Raw genomic sequence first — 22,363 nt, forward strand, 5'->3', positions numbered from 1 at the left:
GGTCTTTGAGGAGGAAGGTGATGTGTCAGCAATGTCCCTGGAGAGCATTTTGCTACTTGGTCACTGACAAGCACTAGCAATGGAGGAGTCCTGCTCACTTCAGGAAGGGAACAGTGGCCCAAATTTTCCCTTGGTGGCCTTCTTTATCTCCCAATTCTTTGGGCCCCCTTTTCCTTCCTCTACTCCACTTGCCTGTCTTTCCTCTCCTCTTCTTCTTCCTTCTTCTTCCCAAATCCTTTCCTCCTTCAGAGGGAAGAGGAGCAGACATTCTATCTGTACACATTTCTTTTCATTTGGTTGTCATTTTCTCTGCCTTGGCCCTTGCCAATGTTGGTTTGAAGAAATCATTTAAGTTAAGTTAATCTTTTATGTTCCGTCTGCCTCCCACATGAATTCCTGGGAAAACCAGTTCTTGGAAAAAACGGAAATTACACTCTCTGCATCTATGAGTTTGTGGAAATACACTATTTGCTACAGCTCTTAGTATCTAGTGCCAAGAGCATTTCTGACTTTTGGTACTCCCTGTCCACATAGTTTCTGTACTTCCCAGAACTAGTTTCAAATTCTTTTCCTCATCATTTATTTCTGGGAAGCCAAAATTATGACCATGTATAGAGGAAGCCAAGTTCATGATGAAGACAAGAATGGATCAAAATGAAATATATCAAGAACTTATGGAGTTGACAGGGGAGGCAGTTTTCACTTAAAACTTGGGTCTATACTTTTCTTTTTAAGATTTTATTTATTCATAGAGACACACACAGAGAGAGGCAGAGACACAGGCAGAGGGAGAAGCAGGTCCCACACAGGGAGCCTGACGTGGGACTCGATCCCAGGTCCCCAGGATCACACCCCAGGCTGCAGGTGGCGCTAAACTGCTGTGCCACTGGGGCTGCCCCTATAAAGACTTTTCATGTTAAGGTATCTTCACTAGATTTTTTTGTGCCTCCTGAGAAGCTTGAAGAAGGAAAGCAAAATGAAAGTCTTTTCTCCTGAGTTGTGAGATAGTAACAATATGTAGTTTATTATCATTTCTTCGAAGCAACATACACTCACGATACTTTATAGAATACATTAAATTTTTAAATTTTCATTTGGTAGCTTGGTCATTTGTGTAGAGAAGTTAGGTGGTATTTCAAATTCGTTGTGGGCTTTGGGATCAGGCACATGGGAACCTAGATTCCTCCCCAAAAATGACACTACTGCTATGGCAATGTGCCAGAATGCAACAATGGCTTGCACATAACTCCAGCTGTAAAAGCCTCACCTTCTTCTACAAGTTTGTTCTCAAATCAAAATGTGTTCTTCCTTTTACTCTGAAGCTGTGAACTACTTGGGGCTCCTCCTGACCATGTGTGATAAATCTTTTCTAAGTTGATTCCCAGGGAAAAGGAGGGTCATCATTTCTAAAACTGTATGTACACATAGGTTGTTTTCTTACTGATTTTTCCCCACTAGGTCCTTGTCATTGTATAAGTTCATTTCTCTTGCACACATACTAACATTAATGGGTGTGGTGACAGTCACACCCCAGAGGGGATGACAAGGTAAATTTTGAAGTTTATGTGTTCTGCTGAAAGAAAAGAGGCAGGAAAATATTCCTCTAGATTTTTTTCTTCTAAAAGATTCTCTATGTTCTCATCAATTGTTTTTTAGACCTCTGGAAAATAGCAACTATAAAGATAAATGGTGTTTTCCTAGATTTTTTTTTCACACACACACATACAATGATACAATGGATTCTGGAATGATAGAGCAATTTCAAACCGTCTCCTATTTATTTATTTAAAATTCACCCTTGGTTTTGAAGGATGACAACTGACGTCGTATTTTTGCTTAAGTATAAATATTCTGAGGCATTCTAAGGTAAAAAAATCACATACAAATGCTCCCTGGATTTTTCTTAAACCTGAAATACAGTTTTAAAGGCAACTTTTCTTTTACTGTGTTACTATATTAGCTCTGGCCAAATATTTTTTTTTTCTTTTGTTAAACACGAAAATAAAGGATTTAAATAAAAGTCCTGGATGCAGTTTCACAGAGCAACAGTATTATGTAAACAAATTATGTAATGTAAAATAATTATTATTAAAATGGTTAAATGGAAAATGATATTTGAATAATGGCAAATTAAAAACATTTTCAGTTTTACTGATTTTAAATAATTTAAGTAATTTTAAACTTGTGTGGTAGTTGAACTGATAAAGAATGACTTGTAGAGTTGGCTAACTTCTTAAGTAACTAACCGTTAATTGTGAATAAAATTTCGCTTCTCATGTATGTATGTAAACACACATATGTATATACATATAGTCACACATGTATGTATGTGTGTACATTCACACTTATGAACACATATGTTCACAATATAGATGAACCTATTATATATTCATTCGCATGTGTGCATATATGTATGTATGATATATTGTTTTTACTTGTCAAAACTTATTGAATTGCATTTATTTTAAATATATTTATTGAATTATATGTCAATTATATCTCCATAAAGCTGTTTTTTATTTAATTGCTTCTCACTATAATTAACACAGGCTACTAACAAGGTCACTAAACTAATTTAAAAGCAATGAAGTGTCCACAAATTGAGATAATTTCTGGAAAAATTCTGTCTTCCTTTCCTTTTCTAGCTGTCAATATCTGAGATCTGAAACATAAACTATCTGCCACATGCAAATCAGCAAACAAGCATAAAAAACAGCTCAGTATTTCAGGGGGAAAATTAGTTGTCATCAATTCAGGCTGGCATGAAAGCTGAACCATCTTTTAAGCAGGTACCGTGGAGGAAATAATAAGAATTCTTAGGTCATATTTGATTCACTACATTTACTATGTTGTCCCCCAGATATCATCAAGCTGTGTCAGTTGCATTTTTGCCAACAGAGTGTCTAGAAAAGTTTGCTGGGTACAGGGCATGCACAGAGAGCTGAAGAAGTCTAGTAAGAGAATAAAAGTTATTAAAGTGAAGAAGAGAGGTGACTGCAGTTTTAATTATGCACTAACATTTCAGTATAGGAAATAGAGTGGTGTGTGAAGACCAGTTTAATTCAAGTTTGAAAAAAACCTAGCATATTAGTGGAGCTCTGGGGCTACATGGAATAAAGAATTAACTGCAAAGAGTAATTATTTCAAATTTCATGAAACTTCAGACAACATAACCAGAAAGTGTGAAAAGAGTAGAGAAATCTTCAGGGTGGTTGATTTATAAGTTTATTTTATGATGTTGATTTATAAATTTATCTATTTTTCCTGATGAGAAAGGATGGGCTTTAATCTTAGAAAAAATTAACCATGGAGAAAACATTGGTTTTCAGAAGCCAAGATTGAATTCAGTACCTCAATTTTATTTCTATTTGCTTTTGATTACCAACACACAAATGGTTAAAATTCAGTCTGAATGTTAAGTCTGATTAAAAATCTGGGTTGTCTGTAAAGAATCTTTGGGTAAGCAACATGTTTGAAAAAACTGAAAAAGACACAGCAAATTAGCTTTTCTGTGGTTGAAAATGCAAACCAATCTACCAACTGACCAACCAACCAGTCAGCCAATAAAAAATCTCACAAGTGCTGCTCCACCAGGAAGAATCAGGATTTGGAAGAATCACATTTGGGGTGAGCAATGTGCCCTCTGCAAGTGCAATATTGAACCTAATACAGAATTAGCTATTAACCAAATGGCATGGTGAGAAACCAGAAAACAGCATATTAGATTGTGTTTGACACACTCTATGAATCATAAACAATTTTCTATATTTGGGAGAGTGATAAGATCTGGCTACATGTTATATATAGTAGCAAAGTGATTCCTTTTGTGCATAGTTATGATTTTAGAGGTTGCATTTGTGAAAGCATCTGTAAACCTTTAAGCGATGGTTCTAACCTTGGAGGTAAAAGAAATGTAGCCATTCAAACTTTTACAATGTCCTTATTGTGGTAATGAAGAAGATGGCCACAATTAAAGAAACTTACTTTACATAGGAAAAGACTGGTTAACTTTCTCACATAAATGAAGCAAGGATTTTATCAAGCTAATTAAGATTTTGCAAAGGGGGCATGATGCCTACAAAGACAGTAGATAGCAGGGGCACAATGCTAAGAGAGTGAAGGGAAGAAGGGGCCCTTTGGTCAGCCCTTGCAATACTCTTTGCAGTAACGATAGTCAATCTTTCATAAGCATGGATAATGTTGCTGCCACACCATACATGGCCCTTGGTGCTCTTTTCTTAGTGGTGATGATAGATTTCCATTGCTCCAGCATTTTTCCCTGTGAATTTATGCATTTATAAGAAAATAATCTAGGTTTAGGGATATGGTTATGATCACAAAAATGAATGAGGTGAATTAGTCCCCGAATTGTGTTCTTTGACCCACGTTGTACCTAGCTGCACACACATGCACACGCACATACGAGAACTTTACAAGTTTAATGGAGAGTGCCTTTGAGAATTCCCTCTTTTCTTTTAAGTAAGGGAAAGGTGAATCAAATAACATAGCTAGAAGTGCAAATAAGAACAGGGCTGCAACAGATGATGGTGGTAACCAGAGCTATATGCTCGTAAATCTGTGTGAGGTAGATTGCTGGGGTGTCAAAGGACTTCAAAGATATGCCCTAGTGCCTTTTGAAGATCAAAGTGGTATGCTTGTAAAGCACTCAAGCACTCAAGGTGAGTAATGCCAGGAGTTTGTATCGAGGATTCTGGAGTGGTGATTTCAATTCATCCTCATTCTGCTTTATCTTTCCAAGATCTGTCACAATACAAAAGACCCAAAACTCAGGCCAAATAAAATATCTGTATGCCAAACCTCCCTACTTTCTTAATGCTGCCTTAACACTGACCAGCACCATCAGTTTTAGGTTTTATCAGATTTTTAAAAAGGACAGTTGGGTTTGGGCAGGAGTGAGGACAGAGCTCTAGATCATATTTCTTTGGTTCAGTTCCAATTGTAGGAAGAATAGGACCTTTAATTTATGCCTGCATTTGGCATGATGGGTTTCCATCAATCTGTGTGTATGGGCATGGTCAAGAAATAAACAGTGGGTCACCACCAGCATTGTCAACTGCAAGAAATTAAGGACTTAGAGCATGGAATTGGTTTTGAAATTGCTACTTTAGTAGGAATCAGACTGCCTTACCTGGGGGAAAAGGCGTCCAGGCCTAGTGGGCCAATCAGGCCTAAATTCTCAAGTCTTCTACCACAATGTGGTCCAGTCATGTGACATTGTCTCGGCCTCACCCTGTTATTGCTAAAGATCAATCACTCCAAGAGACTCTGATTCATGACTCTAAAAAACCACCATCTGGAGTCTTGCAGATGATACTAAAGCAAGGAAGAAGCTCCAGCTTGGTACTCTTCATATATATGCATCTCATATATGCTGGTATGAGGCTGCAGAATCAATGAGGTAAGCAGAAAAGAGAGGAAAGAGCTGAGGAGTCCAGCTCAGGTTGAAAATTCTCTACAGAATCTCATGAAGCCCCAGAAGACTTCTATATCTCTACTAAAACATAGTAGAAGAGGCTTTTAGTGATGGAGGAGGATGACTAGCAGTCTAGCTCTGGAACTACTAGCTACAATTAGTGATTCAGAGCTGGGATACTGACCGTGTGCCGTGGTCAAGCTGATCTACATACAGCTTTATGAACGAATGCTCCTCAGCCCCAGGGCTGGATGCACTTAGCCCCTCAGGTAACCTGAGGGATGCAAACAAGGAGACCTCATTAAAACCTTCCATGGACAGAGCAAGGCCCACTCAGAGAGGAAAGATGTTCAGTGTACACAGCTTTATTGAGCAGCCCCCTTCAAACAGAAACCAGAGGCGAACCTCCATGGTGATAGCAAGACCCACAAACTTTAAACAACGTTATCTGTGGTTCACAGAGAGCATTCCAAAAGGACTGAAGATGGGGAAAAAAGGGAAATGATCATAGTTTGGGTTACTGGGTACCACACACCCTGGAGGAACCAGAACAGCTCAAAGTATTATAGGAATATTTTAGAGGAGAGGAAGCCATGTTATCCATCTAGACGCATCCACCATAAGCAGGGTCCGAGCTGAAATGATATAAAATGATCTTCAGTAAGGATGGAATCTATCTCTGCTTGACATTTGCAGAATGCACGGTTTCCTAATAAAAGCCCATCTTTCTGAACATCATTGCAAGATCTTTCCTCAATTGAGGTATGGGCCCATGTCCCTTATAGACTTTCCAGTTTGATTTTGTGTCAGAAAAGATGGTTGAATTTGCTGGTGGCTTGCAAGGGAGTGCTAAAAGGAACATACTGAGGACCTAGACCATGTTATTTCACCCTGGCTGTTCTACTGTTCAATTTCACGTCCTCATTTCCACTTGTTACGGACTTGCTTAATTTCTAGGGAGGCAGCACCACATTCTATTTATTATGCTAATTACAATTATGGGGAACTTCTTCATCTCCCACTCCTGCTGATGGGCAAATACAGGAAATCAGGGAAAAAAATCAGCAGCATTATGCGTCTCACTGTGGGCAAACCCTCACTCGAACGTATCAGGATACTACAATGAAATTGGTACCCACAAACCTCTCCAGGGGAAAAGACTGATTATGTTCCTTTTATGAAACATGGGGTTGATTTTTTTTTTTCCTGCTGAAAGGCATCTGAAATCTTATGTTCATTACTCACTCCAATTTTCCTTACCTTTGTTTCTGCTTTCCTGTGGGCCTTCTCTGTGTATTTATAATATAAGTTCCTGGTACTTTATTTGTGAGATTTGATCAAATGACCAATTTGACCCAGCATCTTTATCAAGCTAGCTCTGAGAGAAGTATTTGGTTCATCTGTTCTTTGTTCACATGGGAGTGGATCTTTGTATAAAAATAGGAGGCATGTACCCACTTTTTAAAAAGTTCTTGTTATTTTCCCTTGAAATCACTGATGTGGGAACTACACTTCCAAGTTTGGTCTTCAGCCTCTAGCCTTAGGAACTCCACAGAGTTCACCAAATTATGAGATAAGGTGATAAGATGTTTCAGAATGTACCCAATACTTTCCCATTGTATCTTGAAAGTCCAATACTCTCATTTAAGGGGCCATTCCAAGTGCTCTGAAAGTGACTTTCTCAACAACATGGATACATGTGTCTTGGTCGTAAAACTTAAACATATCCTATATTCTTAAAATGAAGAGGTTGTAAATGCAAGTTCCCAGAAGTGACATTCTCCCAAAAGCCATCCCAGCCATCTTCAAAAGCATCCAAATGAATGAAAGTGAAAACTTGTGACAGATATTTACAAACTAGTTTCTAACAATAATCTTCCACACCTGGCTTACATTAGAATATTGTTCTTCACACAGAATTAGGGGTCATTACCAAGGAGAGGGCTTATTTCATAATAAGACTGGAACTTACCTCCTGGTAATAAAAGGACTTCCTGAGGAAGGAACAGAGTGGGAGAAGAGGGTGTCATTCATGCTGGTTACAGGTCTGGGAGGCCTAAAACGAAGTACAGTGTGGATGGAAAGTTAAAACAAGTCAAAGTCACAAGTTAAAAACTATCCACCACCTCTCTAGGAAAGGGGCTTGGAAGGTCAGAGTTCTATCTTACTCAGGATCAACACAAAGTTTTATATTTTGCCATGAAACTCTTTAAGTATTTTGGGAAGTTACATTTCCTTAAAAATGTGGATTGTTCATGAAACATTAGGAGGAAAATCTCTGGACACCATAGGAATGTTTATCCATGAGCTTTGAGTCTTGGTGTTTCATTGAGTCATATTCTTGAATGGAGCAAGGGCTTTAAGGTAGCTTCAGGTCCACTGTTTCCTAAAAGGAGAACTTCTGAAAAACTGATGATAAGCAGAATCTACATCCTCTTGGAAAGCAGAGGTTTCCTGAGGCTTCAGAAACTTCTCCTGTGCTCCACATGACGATGGCCCTTTCTCAATATACCTGGTCTAGATGGACCCCGTTGTGAAATCATATCATGCCTGATTTGCTCTTTGTTCTATGTGAAGATTCAATCAAGCATTGCAGGATTTATTGGGTTTCTTTTATTTAGATGTTCCATATAATAGGGCACATAGAGTGCACAGCATCTCATAAACTTCTTTTCATAGGATGACAGAAAGAAAATAGGGTTCAGTATTTCTCAGAATTGTGAATGGCCTCAAACCCTGTCTGCATGGGGTCTGTTATTCCCACTCGTATTTTTCATTTTAGCCTGTCATTTTGTCCCAATTGCTAATGTCTTAGTTCAGGCAAAATGATCGAGCTAAGATGCATATCTCATCATCAAGTGGTTTTTAGTCTTTTTTTAGGTTCACTGGAATATGTTCCATGAGATGGGATTGAGAGTTCAGAATATGGATAATGAGGCAGGGCATCATTCTGAGTCAGAGGAAATTTTGGTCTCACTATTGTTCTATATTTGATTTTGACAGTGCAGATTTTTTGGACACCAGATATTAATCACAGTAGCCTACAGAATCTAGTTGTGTTAGCTTGATCAAGAGACAAAATTTTAATGGTTTAATATCTACCTTAGGCAACCAAAGTTGGTTTTGGATTCCACAATGCAGAAGTTCTGAGAAAAAGGTAGGCTTTACCCCACTATGTTTATGGGACTGGACACAATGCTCTAAAGGTTTTAAAACATCAGCACTATATGCAAAAATTCACTGAAAACTTGCGCTCCCAGTAGTTGGTGCTAAACAGTGTTCTAAGATTTTTTATAGACATCATATGAGGTCAAAACAGCAGCTTCAATATTTCATCTACTCTAAACATATTAGTTGACATTCTAAAAACTACCTGAGTGTTTTGCATTACTTGCCTAGGATGTGTCTTTGACACATGAGATTAGTTTAAAACTAATTCTGCCTTGAGCACAACACTTTAACTTTATAAGCAGGAGGCTAATTTTATACAAATGTCCTCTGTGAATTTTGAAGTTAGGCAAATCAGATTTTCAAACAGTAAGAAGAATTAACTATCTTCATTTTAACTTTGAAACAAGTTGAAACAATCAACTTGGCCAACATTTCTAGTTTTCTTTTGTCTTTTTCCCCCGCGTGCTCTAGCTCTAGGAAATGAGAAAACAAAAGTGGACCTGGAATGCTTTTTAACTATCCTGCTAAATTTACCCTATAGTATCTTGTCCCTGCAAAGATGAAATTGCAGTTTCTTAGTAAATGGCTTCATGTTTAAGGTTCATCGTGGAAATGCTGAACTTGGGAACACGGGATGAATAGCCTTGGCACCACGTGGCAGCTTTCAAAAGGACTGACTGATGTTCCTATTTCCTCCATAATCAATTGGGAAGTTACTTTATCTAATAATTAGGTCACACTGGGAATTTTAAACATATTTATTCTTCTGAAAAAGAAATAGCTCCACAAGATAAAGTCACAGGGATCTAGTACAAAATTTTCCTAGTGGACAATACCTTCACAGAGGACATTTTTATGAAATTGGCATTTGTCTGGTGTATGGAGAGTATTTGGCTTAAGGCAGAATTAGTTTTAAACTAGCCTCATGCTACTCACTTGTTTTGTGTCTCATAACCACTTATGATTATACGTCTTTATAGGCACACAGGGAACTATTGAACTACTTACCACGTATCACTTTTGGCAGCGAGAAATTGAATAGAATACAGACTGTTAATCATGGTAAAATTAGCAAGAAATACAACAGGGAAGAACAAATGCTAAAATACCAAAATATCACCACTTAAGTGGCCCTACATACCTATGATAATGTAGAATAGCTAAATGAATGGTATATTTTAAAATTAGAAGCCTGAGCTATCTCCATCCAAAAAAACAAAAGAAAAAGGCATGGATATCTGTTCAGGGCAAAAACATCTGAATAATAAATGAGAGGACAATGTCTAAAGCTAAAAATAGAAAAAAATTTCTGGTCTAATAGAGATTGGACATTCAGAGTGCAGAGTTTCTTATATGTTATTTTGACAATTAAACATTTTTCACAATTTGCATTTTAAAATTAAGACATTCGCCTGGAAAAAATATACTATCAGTGAGTACAGACCACTATTTTGATTTGAGGACTATTTGGAGAATCTGGTTAAATAAATGGAACTTTTCTCAGAAGAAGGCATATTAGTGTAGAATTTTAAAGGAATCCTGAAACTCTTCATGGAACTTAAATTGTGTAGAGAGTGCCCTCAGTTCAGTGAATAATACAACAGATCAGATTGCCACTATAAAGTCAAAAATTTGTTTCCTCATTAGCCAATTAAATACACATGCACACGCGCGCGCGCACGCACACACACACACACACACACACACACACACACACATCAGGCCAGACTATGACTGGGTACAGGCCCTGGGCTAGGTAATAGTGTGACAGACCATGAAATTGACTTTCATTTTTCACTCTATCTCACTTCCTAATTTTGTCTCCAAGAGGAAGGGGGCCTCCTAATTCTGTGTTCTGCTGCAAAGCTCTTAGGGTCAGGATGTTCACATCTACTCTCTCTTGTTTCCTTACACCCATCAGCTCTGATTGAACATTGTTTTCTGGGGTGAGACTTCTAGCCGGGCTGGCAGGAAGTGACTCCACAGCAGAGTTCAGAGAGCATGGACTTGCTCTCACTTAGTTTTATTCATTTAGTAGCAACTTAGTGACTGTCTCTGGCTCTGGGACAAAGAATTGAGACCTTAATAAGAACAGCTTGTGTGAGGTCATTTTTCGCAAGTGACTGGCCCTTTGGTATATTCCCCAGATTTATTTATCCCTAGTTTCTTTTAAGGCTTATTTTTAGGATCAGAATTTCCAAAAATAAGTTAACCACATTCTACAGAATTGGCTTACATTAGTTTGGATGCTTAGCCCATGCCAGCGACAAAATCCTCCAGGCTGTGTGTATTGCTGAAGGCAGTAAACCCTCAATGCACACTTGGGAGCAAACCAAACAGAACTCCACAGTAGTAATACAAAGCCAGAGACATGACACTGCACAAATCACTTGATGGTATTTGCTTAGGTCCATCAGAGGAAAGAGTTCTTGCTTTCATATAGGTCTCAGAACCATCATGGCACCCCTAAGAGGTCACGTTCTGAACTGCCTGAAGCAGGAACCAAAGTTTGAACTTTATACTGGTGGACTTCTAACATGGATAGGACTAACCAGCCCACCTCTCGATGTCAACATGCAAACATAGGCCCTGCTGAACTGTGCAAAACAGAAAGCAGTTTGTATTGAGGGGGAACCACCTTTTCTAGAGTCTTTCGAAGGTACCTGTGACTACATAATTCCTAATTGGGCACAGAAGCAGATGACAAGTTTGTTTCTTCTTTTGAGCCCAAGATAACACCAAGGAGGAAATACTTTCTTCTGTCTAAGCCTCCCTGCTATCTGGCCACTTGGGCCAGAGAGAGGCTCTAGGGCATAAGGCTTCTGGGAGGTGGAAGGAATGGGTGGGTAGCACTGTTTCCTGGCTCATCTGCTCTGGCCACCAAAGTCACATATACTTTGGAGAAAGAATTTTTAAAGTCTGTTTATGGATGTTCTGAAGAATTTTACCACCAACCCCTCCTCCTCTTTCACCTTCCCATGTGTGGGCCATGATTCTTTTAAAGTTGTGTCATTTGGGATAAGACAACAATTTTTAGATTTGTTGCTATCTTTAAGATGACTGGCTCTGCAGATAAATGAAACAAAGAGCTTTTATAATTGAGACTCAAAGCACCTATGGTATTAAGGTACAGTGTGCTTTAGTATTTTCTTATTATGGTTAATTCCATTGATCATTAATGTCCAATTGCAAAAACTCTACCAACTTCTGTATTTTATAATGATGCTTCCTGAATATTTTCCACCTGTAGGCAAATAACATTAGTGTTACATACTTTACTTGTACAGTCAAGTAAGACAGAAGTACTGTCAAGACAGAAGTACTGCTTATCCATACAATAAAAAAATAATAATCACATTATTTTTACTTTTTTTTTACAATTAAAATTCAAAACTTGGTCCCTGACAACTGATACAAAATTGCCTTTGTATGGATGTGAACATCGGTCAATGAAGAAACATGTCTTTTCATCTGGAAGGCAGATACTCACACAATGTGGGCCAAATTGAGTGGCTTCTCAGGCTGGTCAGGGAACATAGGGTGCAAGGGTTCACGGCTGGAAGCACAGCTCAGAGACTTGCTTAATGCATTAGTTAGCTTCTTAGCAGGGGATTTCTGGAGAGAAGAAGAAAGGTAGAAGTGATAATAACTAACATTCATGTATGTGACATTTTATGAGATGATTTGCTTTCATAATCATTCATTCATTCATTCATTCATGAAATTGTCTTTGAATATCTACTATAAATCAGAGAGTTTGTTCAATGCTGGGACTAAAGTGCTGGGACAAGCCACCAGAGTACCTGCCTCCTGCTGCTTAGTGCCTGCAAATGCCATGATAAATGGAAGTAGTCATTGTATATGGGACATCTGAGCTGGGACTTAAGGGACCAGCAGGAGTCCTTCTGATGAAAAGTCAGGGGACTGGGAAGGTAATTCCAGATGGAAGAAGAAGAAGAAACCCCATTCTGGAGAGGAAACCAGAAGGCAGACCTTTGAAGTCCTTCTATGCCACATCAAGGACTGTGGTCTTTATCTCCAATGCAGAAGGAGACAATGAAGAGATTAAATCGTAGAGGTGACAGGATCAGTGTGCTTCTAGAAGGATTACTCCTGCTTAAAAACAGAAAATGATTTGGGAGGAGATAGGAGTGGAAGTAAGAAGGTGAGCAGAAGCTTTCACAGATACCCAGGTGCAAGACATTTCAGGTGTGGCTGGAAACACCCAGTTAAAAGTAAAAGTGGAACTTCAATCTAAGTCTTTGGGGCTTAAAATTCATGTTTTTTTCCAGAGCATCATGTTATCTCTTTTTCATTTAGACTAGTGGGATGTATGTCTTAACATTCCATAGCCAAATGTATCAAAAATAATCTACCACATATACTAAGTCTTTATGCCAACTTTTCCTTTTTATGAGAAGACACTTATAATTTTGTTACTTCCTTTTATGCAGAGAGCCCATAATTGGCAATACAATGAGGTGACTTTTGTACTTTTTAAAAGCTAAGGGTTAGGAGCATTGTTCAAGAAATCCCTCTTTGGCTTTTGCTAGGAGGTATAATTCACAGAACTCCTAAAACACAACCACAAAAACAAACAAACAAACAAACAAAAAACCACAACAGCTGTTTTTCACCCCCACAAACACTGGAACCTCTTTACCCTCTTGAGAGGTCTTATCCTACTTTGTAAAGACATTGCCCTACCACATAACTTTGAGTACATAACCTGTAAGAAAGAGGCTCTTTTTTTTTTTTTAAACTTTTTTTTATATATTTTTTTTAATTTTTATTTATTTATGATAGTCACAGAGAGAGAGAGAGAGAGGCAGAAACATAGGCAGAGGGAGAAGCAGGCTCCATGCACCGGGAGCCCGACGTGGGATTCGATCCTGGGTCTCCAGGATCGCGCCCTGGGCCAAAGGCAGGCGCTAAACCGCTGCGCCACCCAGGGATCCCAAGAAAGAGGCTCTTAAACTGATTTTAGCATTTACATAAAATGATAATTAAAACACACTTAGTCCTCAAACACTAACCCTCCAGAATTTGAACTAGAACAAGTTTGAAAATTGCTAGTATATTGACCATAAGAAAATAAAAGTGTTTTCTCCTATATTCTGTACTAAATTGTATTTCTTTTTTTTTTCTAAATTGTATTTCTTGATCTGTGTTAGTATATCCATGCTCAACAGGTGACATAACCACAGTGAGAGGTGGCATCTGAACTGGTATAAAGCCCTCAATATACGATGCCTTAGAGAAGAACTGACAGATGCTGAAAAAAATCAATATATTTACACTGAATGCTGATTCCCAATAATTCCTAGAAAGAACATTCTGAATTAAAATGCATTTTCTGAAGATCTCCTTTTTTTTTTTATTTATTTTTATTTTTTTTTTATTTTTTTTTTTAAATTTATTTATGATAGTCACAGAGAGAGAGAGAGAGAGGCAGAGACACAGGCAGAGGGAGAAGCAGGCTCCATGCACCGGGAGCCCGACGTGGGATTCGATCCCGGGTCTCCAGGATCGCGCCCTGGGCCAAAGGCAGGCGCCAAACCGCTGCGCCACCCAGGGATCCCTCCTTTTTTTTTTTAAAGAGCAGTTACTCTGTAAGTAAAGTCTATAGGTTAATTGAAACACATAAAATATAGGAAAAAAAAAACCATAATAAAAAGTTTGCCTTTTCTTGTGTAAGAGCTACTCCAAGAGTGGTTGGCAGGCCTGATGGTACATCCCACAAAACCCAATCCATATATACAGCAATGCTTTTTTTTTTTTTTACAGCAATGCTTTCACAGAAGCACAAGAACAACATCTTTGAGCTGATCTTTGAGGATTTGATCTTCGGGTGTAACTGAGACACATTAGTTAACTAAACTGCTTGAACCCCAAGCTCAGGGAGTCAAATTCCTCCCACACATCTATCACATGGACAGACACTCACAGGTCACCTCTGATAAGCTGGTTCTTCATAGTTTCCAAAAAGATGATTTGTTAATAGAGCCACAACCTCCCCACCTCCACAAAACTAAAATGGAACAACACAATGAAGCCCACAGGCTCACACATCATTCCTTTTCTGCTCTAGTCACACGCTTAACAGAACTCCAGAATCTGAGAAAAAAAGCAACTAACAATACATTTTAAGCAATTCCCACAAATGAAACAAAACAAAACTTGGAGAGAATCTTAACTGACTTTGAAAATGAGATTATGTCCCAAAGGTGCTTGTTTGGTTGTTGGCTAAACCAGGTCTGAATTCCAAGCAGTAACGGAGTGGGAGTCTTCCCATACTTGAAGTCTTAGGAAGCTGCACTGGGTTCAGATACAGCAACAAAGACATCCCAGTAAAGTCAGGGTGGGGGGTGGTGAGGGGAGAGGGCAAGGAAGGCATGCTAGTGGAGAAGTTAGGTTTGCCCCTGGATTCTCCCACCATCCTTGCTGTTCTGTTACGTTCTGAGTGGCACTCACACATCCAAGTGTAAAGGGTTGCCTGGACCTGGCCTTACCCATGATGTGTACTCTTTCATTTGGTGCTGGTTGCTATGGGAACCGCCGGCATGTCCCCTCCAGAAGCAGTCTTGACAGAGCTGGTAATTGTGACACTGTTGGCATCGGTAGCGGAATCCCATCATACTCTCACTGTGGCAGTAAGAACATTCAACCGGATGGAAGACTAAGGGGGAATGAAATGGAGAAAAAAAAAAAAGAGAAAAATACAAGCATTAGCCAGAATAAGGAAACCTACAGTCTATCAGGAGCTTTTCTGCTGGGTGCCATGATTTCAGATGATAGTCAATTTTGGCCGAGAGAAGCATCATGTTTATTCCTGGACTCTCACTACCCCTTTAAAGCATGTGTGTGGAGATGGAGGAAATGAAAAGGGATGGAGGATAGGTCTTCTTTTAACTACAAATTTCTCTTTCCACTTCCATCTCTTACACTACAAGAATATAAATCACCCAAACTGACTCGCCTTTCCCCCAAGCTTCTCTCTGTTTCCAGGAGACCAGCATAGCTCGCCAGAAGACTCAGAAGCACAACAGATGAACACAACTGACTGTCCAGGGGTGGAGAGCCAGTGTTAGAGCAATGGAAAGTGAGAGGGAGAAAATAGAAAGGGAAAGGAGAGAGAGTAAAAAAACTGGATGAGAGAATTGAATTATTTTGTTTAAAAAAATGGAGTGGCTTGTGGGCTTCTTTAATGAGTGGCATTACTTCCATTCAACAATTTTTTTTCTTTCCCTAGAGGCAGATGGACAGGGCCCAAAGAGATGTGTAAATTATGTGAATACATTTCTAATTCAGATAGTTTGAGAGACATTTAACTCTCCCTGACAGAGAGAATTGAATTTGAATTATAAAGCAGGCAGGGTAAAATACTTGAGATTTGAAGCTAACATATAATCAAATCCAAGTAACTGTCTACATGCTATGAGCTAAAGATATTAAGCAACAACAATTCTTGCCTTTGGTCAAATTATTCTTTATAACCACAATCATTGAAAGCTTCCATTTGGAGCACAAGACTAAACATTTGTAAAGTACCATAAACTAATTTTTCCCCTCATCTCCTCTGCCTATTCTTGGCCAAGTGCCTAGGAACAGTCAATGCCATGTATACCAATACTGGAAGTTCAGCCCTAAAACTAATCTAGAAAATGTCATCTTCAATATTGAGATTCTTCTTCTGCTATGCCAAGTCTATGGCCACACGTGACTCGTAACTGAGAGACGTGTGGGGAGATTTATTAAGTGTATGGAATTGACAGTCCTAATTTTGCAATGGACCTCTAAGGCCTTACTGATGAGGGAGAAAGGTGCTTTCAAAACTCATAACTACTAAATGACGTTGGCTGAATAACTAGGCTTGATAGCCTAATTTTGATAATTTAAAAAACTGCCATAGCTCAGGAGTGACTACTCACCATTTTCCACATTTGCCAGTCTATGCAGAAGGGGCAGCCAGACCAGACACTGGGGGGGAGGGTCAGACATGAGCGTGTCCAGGAAACCATTTAAAGTGACTTTTTTCTGCATTAAAAAACCCACAAAAATTTAGAAGAGAGAATAATCTGAAATGACATGCCATGTAAATACCATTTTTGATGAAAGACGCAAGACATTCAATTAACATCTAATATATAAAGAAACAGAATATATTCTGATAGCTAGAAAACCAGATATGATTTTAAACCTTGGGTTGGGGGATCTCTGGGTGGCTCAGTAGTTTAGCGCCTGCCTTTGGCCCAGGGCCTGATCCTAGAGTCCCAGGATCAAGTCCCATATCAGGCTCCCTGCATGGAGTCTGCTTCTCCTTCTGCCTGTGTCTCTGCCTCTCTCTCTCTGTGTCTCTCATGAATAAATAAATAAAATCTTAAAAAAAAGGTATTTTATGTAAAGTATAAAGAATGAGACAGCATTTTTTAAGCAACAACCACAATTTGTAGCTAATTGTAAAATAATACTGTCTTTTAAAATAATCTCTTGGAATGGCTTGTTCTTTTTCCAATGAAGCAATGCAAACAAGTTTAAAATTTCATCATTCAAACTGCTGTGATAGCCAGTTTATGAAGCACAAAAATAAACTGGTCTTATTATTTTTGTTTGTGTTGCCTCTTTTTATACTTCAAATGATCTTATCCATTTTGACCATTCATCATACTGGCTAAAAATCACTTCTGGCAGTTTCCAAAACTGTTATTATGATTTTAACATATATATTTTTCTCGTCATTGAGGATATATAAAAAATTATGTAATAGGACAGTCTATAAGATATTTCAAAAGGAATTTTGAGCAGTGGTAATACCATAAATAATTCTTATTGAACATGTAGGTCCTATGAAAATAAAGAGAGTCATCAAGAGAAACAAAAGCAAAAATGAACTATTGGGACTACACCAAAATAAAAAGCCTCTCTGTACTTGCCTATCTGCAAGTGTACAAATGTACAAATAAACAAATCGAGAGGGAGAGAGACTAGCATGGAAGTTAAAACAATAGGCTGGGCAACAGATGAGGATGAGGACAGAGATGGGAGAAATATTTAAAAGGGGCAATCAGCAGGACTTAAAGACTGTTGAGAACTGTGGGGTGAGGAAGTTGTATGGAAGGAAGCTTAGGTGAATGGAACCACTGTGATGTTACAGACTCGAAGGAGAAATATAAAAAGGAGCTTGCTTCAGCGGGGCAGAGATAAGGGACTTAAGCCAGGCTGGGGCTGGGGGGAGTGGGAGGGTCAGAAAGGCTTTCTGGATGAGACTACACGGGAGCGGAATCAGCACTTAGTGTACCAAACTGTCCCATCTCTTATTAGTTGTACGGGATATGTTACGATTCTACATAAATCCATGACCCATAGGGATGTCTGAAGCACTCTGACCTCCTAGGTCACTAGGAAACAGACTGATGAAGTTTACTAGGTGGGCAGTTAAATGCAGTTTTTCAGTGGCTGCTCTGCACTGATTTCTTATTTAAGGGATCCTTTTAGAGAATATTCTTGGTTAGTTTGGATTTTTAAAAAATTTTAAGTAACTCTTCTATTTATGGGTTTGTAAACTACCATTGCACTGTGCTGGAGAATGGTGCTAGACTTGTGGACTTTCTACATGACTGGACAGATACAAACATGGAAAGCCCCCAAGAATTCCACTTCTCTGGGCTAACTTGTACTATCTACCCCCCAGTGAAAACGTGTCACTCTGGATCCCTGATGTATCATGTCATGGGGGATTTAGGCAGCTGTGTTTGTCATATGTTGGGCCTTCCTGACTGAGTGTGGCATACGCTATATGATTGATTCCCTTCTTGTTTCCTTTGCTAAACATTGGTGAAGTTTGCCGCAGGCTCAGACTTGTGTTTCAGTGAGGCTGAGTGACTATTCAGTTCTTTTGATAGAGCAGCAATAATAATAGTAATGATATTGAGGCTGGAGGATTGGTGGAATGATTAAATTAGACAATGCAAGTCAAGGGGTCAGGATGGTGCCTGGCTCACGGTCAGGAAGTCCCGTTGATTATTATTTTCCAGATATGTTGAGTTGAGTTCCTGGCTCAGAGGTCACTTGTCAGAGGGTGGGAGATACTACAGGTTATCATGAAGAGGAGTTTGTCTAAGTAGTGACTTGGAGTAACACACCGAAGGACCACCACTGTGTGAGAGACATTTCCTTTGTTTCCTACCTGTTGAGAGAAACAGGATCTAGCTGACTGTTCTGTGTAACCAAATGAAGGGCCTTCAAAAACTGCTGTGGGTAGTTTGAGAACTTCCCGCAGGAACTGATCATATCGTCCATAAACCATCACCCCACTGGAGTCAGAAATCATGGAGAAAATATCTGATGGAAGGAAAAAGACATTTACTCATTGCATGAATATATTCCTGTTTCAGTAAGACATGTCTGCTACAAATAACAAAAACTGTAGCAGAATAAATAATTTTTTATGAAAGAATAACATAGAAGTTAATTGTTATGCTGAAATATTCCTGGCATAGTGTGGTCTTTGGTGTTTTTTTGTAGCTAATTCTGGAACACAGCATTAATTTAGGTAAAATTAGCATATTTTGATAAGACAGAGAGCATAATGTTTTTATTTTGAGGTCAATTATCACCTCACACATCACTCAATGGAAGGAATTCTTGTATATGTGAGGAATATGCTGACTTCATTGAAACACACAATGAACATTTACTGTAACACTGGGGTGTGTATGTGTCTAGCTAGCTATTTACCCATCTATGTTATCATGAGGACCTTTGAGTTTTGGTTTAAGATATTGAAAAATGAAAGACACAATGGGGATAAGGATGTAATGAAAACACCTGATTAACTTCCCACAGAAGCAGAAAACTTTCAATAAATCATTGTGTTCTGGGTGGAAGGCACTTGATTTACAGGGAAGGGTCTTTTGACTCAGGCAGTCGAGGGGGAGCCTGGCCTTGGGGAAGATCAATGAGGTAAAGGCAGAGTCCTGGACGGAGCCTGTGTCTTCATTGAACTTCTGTTCTTCAGTTTCTGCCACTATGAGCACTTAGTGAATATTAATGGCATAATTTCTCAAGGTACTTTATAATTCCTCTGTGGATGTCACTATGGGAATGAAAGCCTCTGCTATCATACAGTTTGTCACCGTGTTAGATTGTAACCAGACTGGCACAGCTGTTGGGATAAACTGTTGTAAATTCAATGTTCTGTCTCTGTTCATTCTGGGCTTAATGTCTCAAGGTCAAAATGCAATCTGGGAACATGATTTTTACACTGCAGTCAGCTGTTAAGCATATTACAGGCGTTTGCTGGATTATGTTTTCAGGATGTGGATGGATTCTCATTTCCTTCAAATACTCTAATTATAAGGGATTTTTAGTATGTTTCAAATAGTTTATCAATTATGAGGCTAAAGAAATTTTACCTAAGCTGCAAAATTAATGTTTTCAGCTGCTGTCACAATTGTTAACTTAGTGAATTTTATCTCTTATGTTCATTATTACTGTTCAAAAAAAGGGAAAAAAGTTGCCAATAGCAAAAAAAGTCTTATGTGATCCCATATATAGAAACTTAAGAATTCCAATAAAAATGGGGGAAAAAGGAAACCCAGGAAAAGTAAATGGACTTTCTTACCAGAGCTGCCATCTTGTGTGTTTTTGGGCGGGTTGGTTAACTGTAATTGGGTCACCCTGGTGATCTTCTAGGCTTGACTTTTCCAGGCCAGGACACATTTTGAAAAGTAGCCTAGGTCTTTCAAATCTCCCATGGAAAGGATTTAGACAACAGTTCTAACTGGAGCAAAAGCAGCAGGAGTACCAACACTGACCTTTCACAAATTTGAAGTTCATATTAAATGTGTTTGTGTTGATGAAACTTTGCTAAGCAATAGCCAAACTAGGGCTAGGTCACTGGAATCAAAGGGAAGTGGCTATTAATGGCTACTCTGGCTTTTAAAAAGAAATGAAAGAACTCTGAGGAAGCTATCAAAATAGTTCTGGGCCCTCTGTTTTATATACATATTGTTATATAACAACATATATACATGCACATATATATGTAACAATATACATATACACATATGGAATATGCTTTAATAGGTAATATATGTATATGTAATAAAGTAGAATGCTATTTCAAAGATTAAATTAGTTAATAGATATACAGATGTAAAGGACACAGAATAGTGCTTGGCACTTAGTAAACAGTACAGAAATGTTAGCTATTTTTACTTGTTAATTTCATACTACATTTTTTTCTGTTATTTACTTCATATGCTTAGGCTTTGCTTCCCCAACGAGGTTGTTCTGTAACATTCCCAATCATGCTTTAAATCCTCACTGTATTTTCAATAGCACCATACAATGACAGATACTTTAGAAGAATTTATATTCATTGATTTGTTCAACTAAAATTAACTTAGCGCTTATTAAATGTATAAAATTGTGCTAAGCAATGAATACAGAAAAATCAGGACATAGTTCTTTTTTTATATTTATTTTTTTAAGGAATTAAAACAAAATTTTCTTTGAAAATAATATCAAACCTAACAAAATGATTGCAAGAATAAGAGTACTACAAAGAACACCCATATACCCTTTGTCCAGATTCATCTATTAACACTTTATTCCAATACTTTATCATTCTATCATCTGTCTCTCTAGTTCTTTATCCATCTAACATCGGTCTAAGTCTGTCTGTGTGCATATATGTGTGTGCAAACATACAATTTTTTTCCAAATTGAGACTGATTTGTATATATCATGGCCTTTACCTCTGAACATTGCCAGTGTGTCTTCCCTAAGAATAAGGGTATATCCTCTGATGAGACTACAGCAAGGGTCAGCAAACTTTTTCTGTAAAGGGCCAGATAGTAATATTTTAGGTTTTGTGGACCACATGTGGTCTTTGTCACACATTTGTCTTTGTATTTTATACAACCTTTAAAAATGTGACAACTATTTTTAGCTCACAGGCCACAGCTTGTCTACCCTGGATTACAGGGTCATTATCCACTTTGGTATATTTAACACTGATACACTAATCATACCCAATATTATCTAACCTATTGACCATCTTCCAATTTTGTGAGTTGGTCTGTAATAGGACATAGTTCTTGACCTCTGGGATGTCCCAGTCCCTTGAGGATAAAGAGATGCACTTACACAATGCATCATATGACCTCATAAGTGGTAACACAGTGGAGTGACAACCAGAACAGTAAGGTGTAGGGGGTGCAGCAGGAGCTGAAAGAGCGGGCTTTCAGGGTGAGGGGTGGGTCAGAGAAGATTTCCTTGCACAGGTGACTTCTAGGTCTTTCTAGAGGTGACTTCTAGGCCAAGTATAAAGGACGATTAGGGGTTAGTCAGACTTTAGGACACAGAGTCAGGATGTGCACAGGCAAGCTCAAGCATGATGCACTCAAGGCTCTTCAAGTAGTTCACTGTGCAGGGGCCCTGGGTGCACACAGGGCTCAGTCGGAGATGAGGTAGAGATACAAAGAGCTTTCGGGCTCTACTAAGGGATTTAAGTTCCATCCAGAAGATGTTGAGGAAGATACTAAAAATTTAAGGCAGGTTAGTGAGGTAGAAATATTACCCTGGAGGTAGGTGTGGAGGCAGAACAATTAGTTTAGTCATAGAAACTCAACAAATACATCGTGTTCGCCATAAGACTAGTCTCTTAAATGAAGCAAGCCCTCCCTAGAAGCTTTAGAACAGCCACTCACATTCCCGGCTTAAGAGCACTGTATTCGGAATTTCTTAGGATCC

General features: G+C 38.6%; 1 protein-coding gene across 23 annotated transcripts in view; it reads right to left on the minus strand.

The window, feature by feature from the left end:
• The window catches only part of DTNA (dystrobrevin alpha), a 354,043-nt gene that overhangs the window by 59,555 nt on the left and 272,125 nt on the right, over positions 1 to 22,363 (minus strand). For 13 of the 23 annotated variants that reach the window (XM_055323947.1, XM_055323949.1, XM_055323948.1 and 10 more), the window contains 6 exons: positions 18,792 to 18,946; positions 16,537 to 16,642; positions 15,118 to 15,284; positions 12,096 to 12,220; positions 7,407 to 7,490; positions 5,619 to 5,708 (listed from right to left, as the gene is read on the minus strand). In XM_055323947.1, coding sequence (XP_055179922.1) covers positions 5,619 to 5,708; positions 7,407 to 7,490; positions 12,096 to 12,220; positions 15,118 to 15,284; positions 16,537 to 16,642; positions 18,792 to 18,946 — 727 coding nt within the window. Of the gene's footprint in view, positions 1 to 5,618; positions 5,709 to 5,783; positions 6,070 to 7,406; positions 7,491 to 12,095; positions 12,221 to 15,117; positions 15,285 to 16,536; positions 16,643 to 18,791; positions 18,947 to 22,363 lie in introns of those variants that run through there. The other 10 variants (XM_055323963.1, XM_055323962.1, XM_055323952.1 and 7 more) reach the window with 2 other exon arrangements.

Source organism: Nyctereutes procyonoides, unplaced genomic scaffold (genome assembly GCF_905146905.1).
Source record: "Nyctereutes procyonoides isolate TBG_1078 unplaced genomic scaffold, NYPRO_anot_genome, whole genome shotgun sequence".
Classification (NCBI taxonomy): domain Eukaryota; kingdom Metazoa; phylum Chordata; class Mammalia; order Carnivora; family Canidae; genus Nyctereutes; species Nyctereutes procyonoides.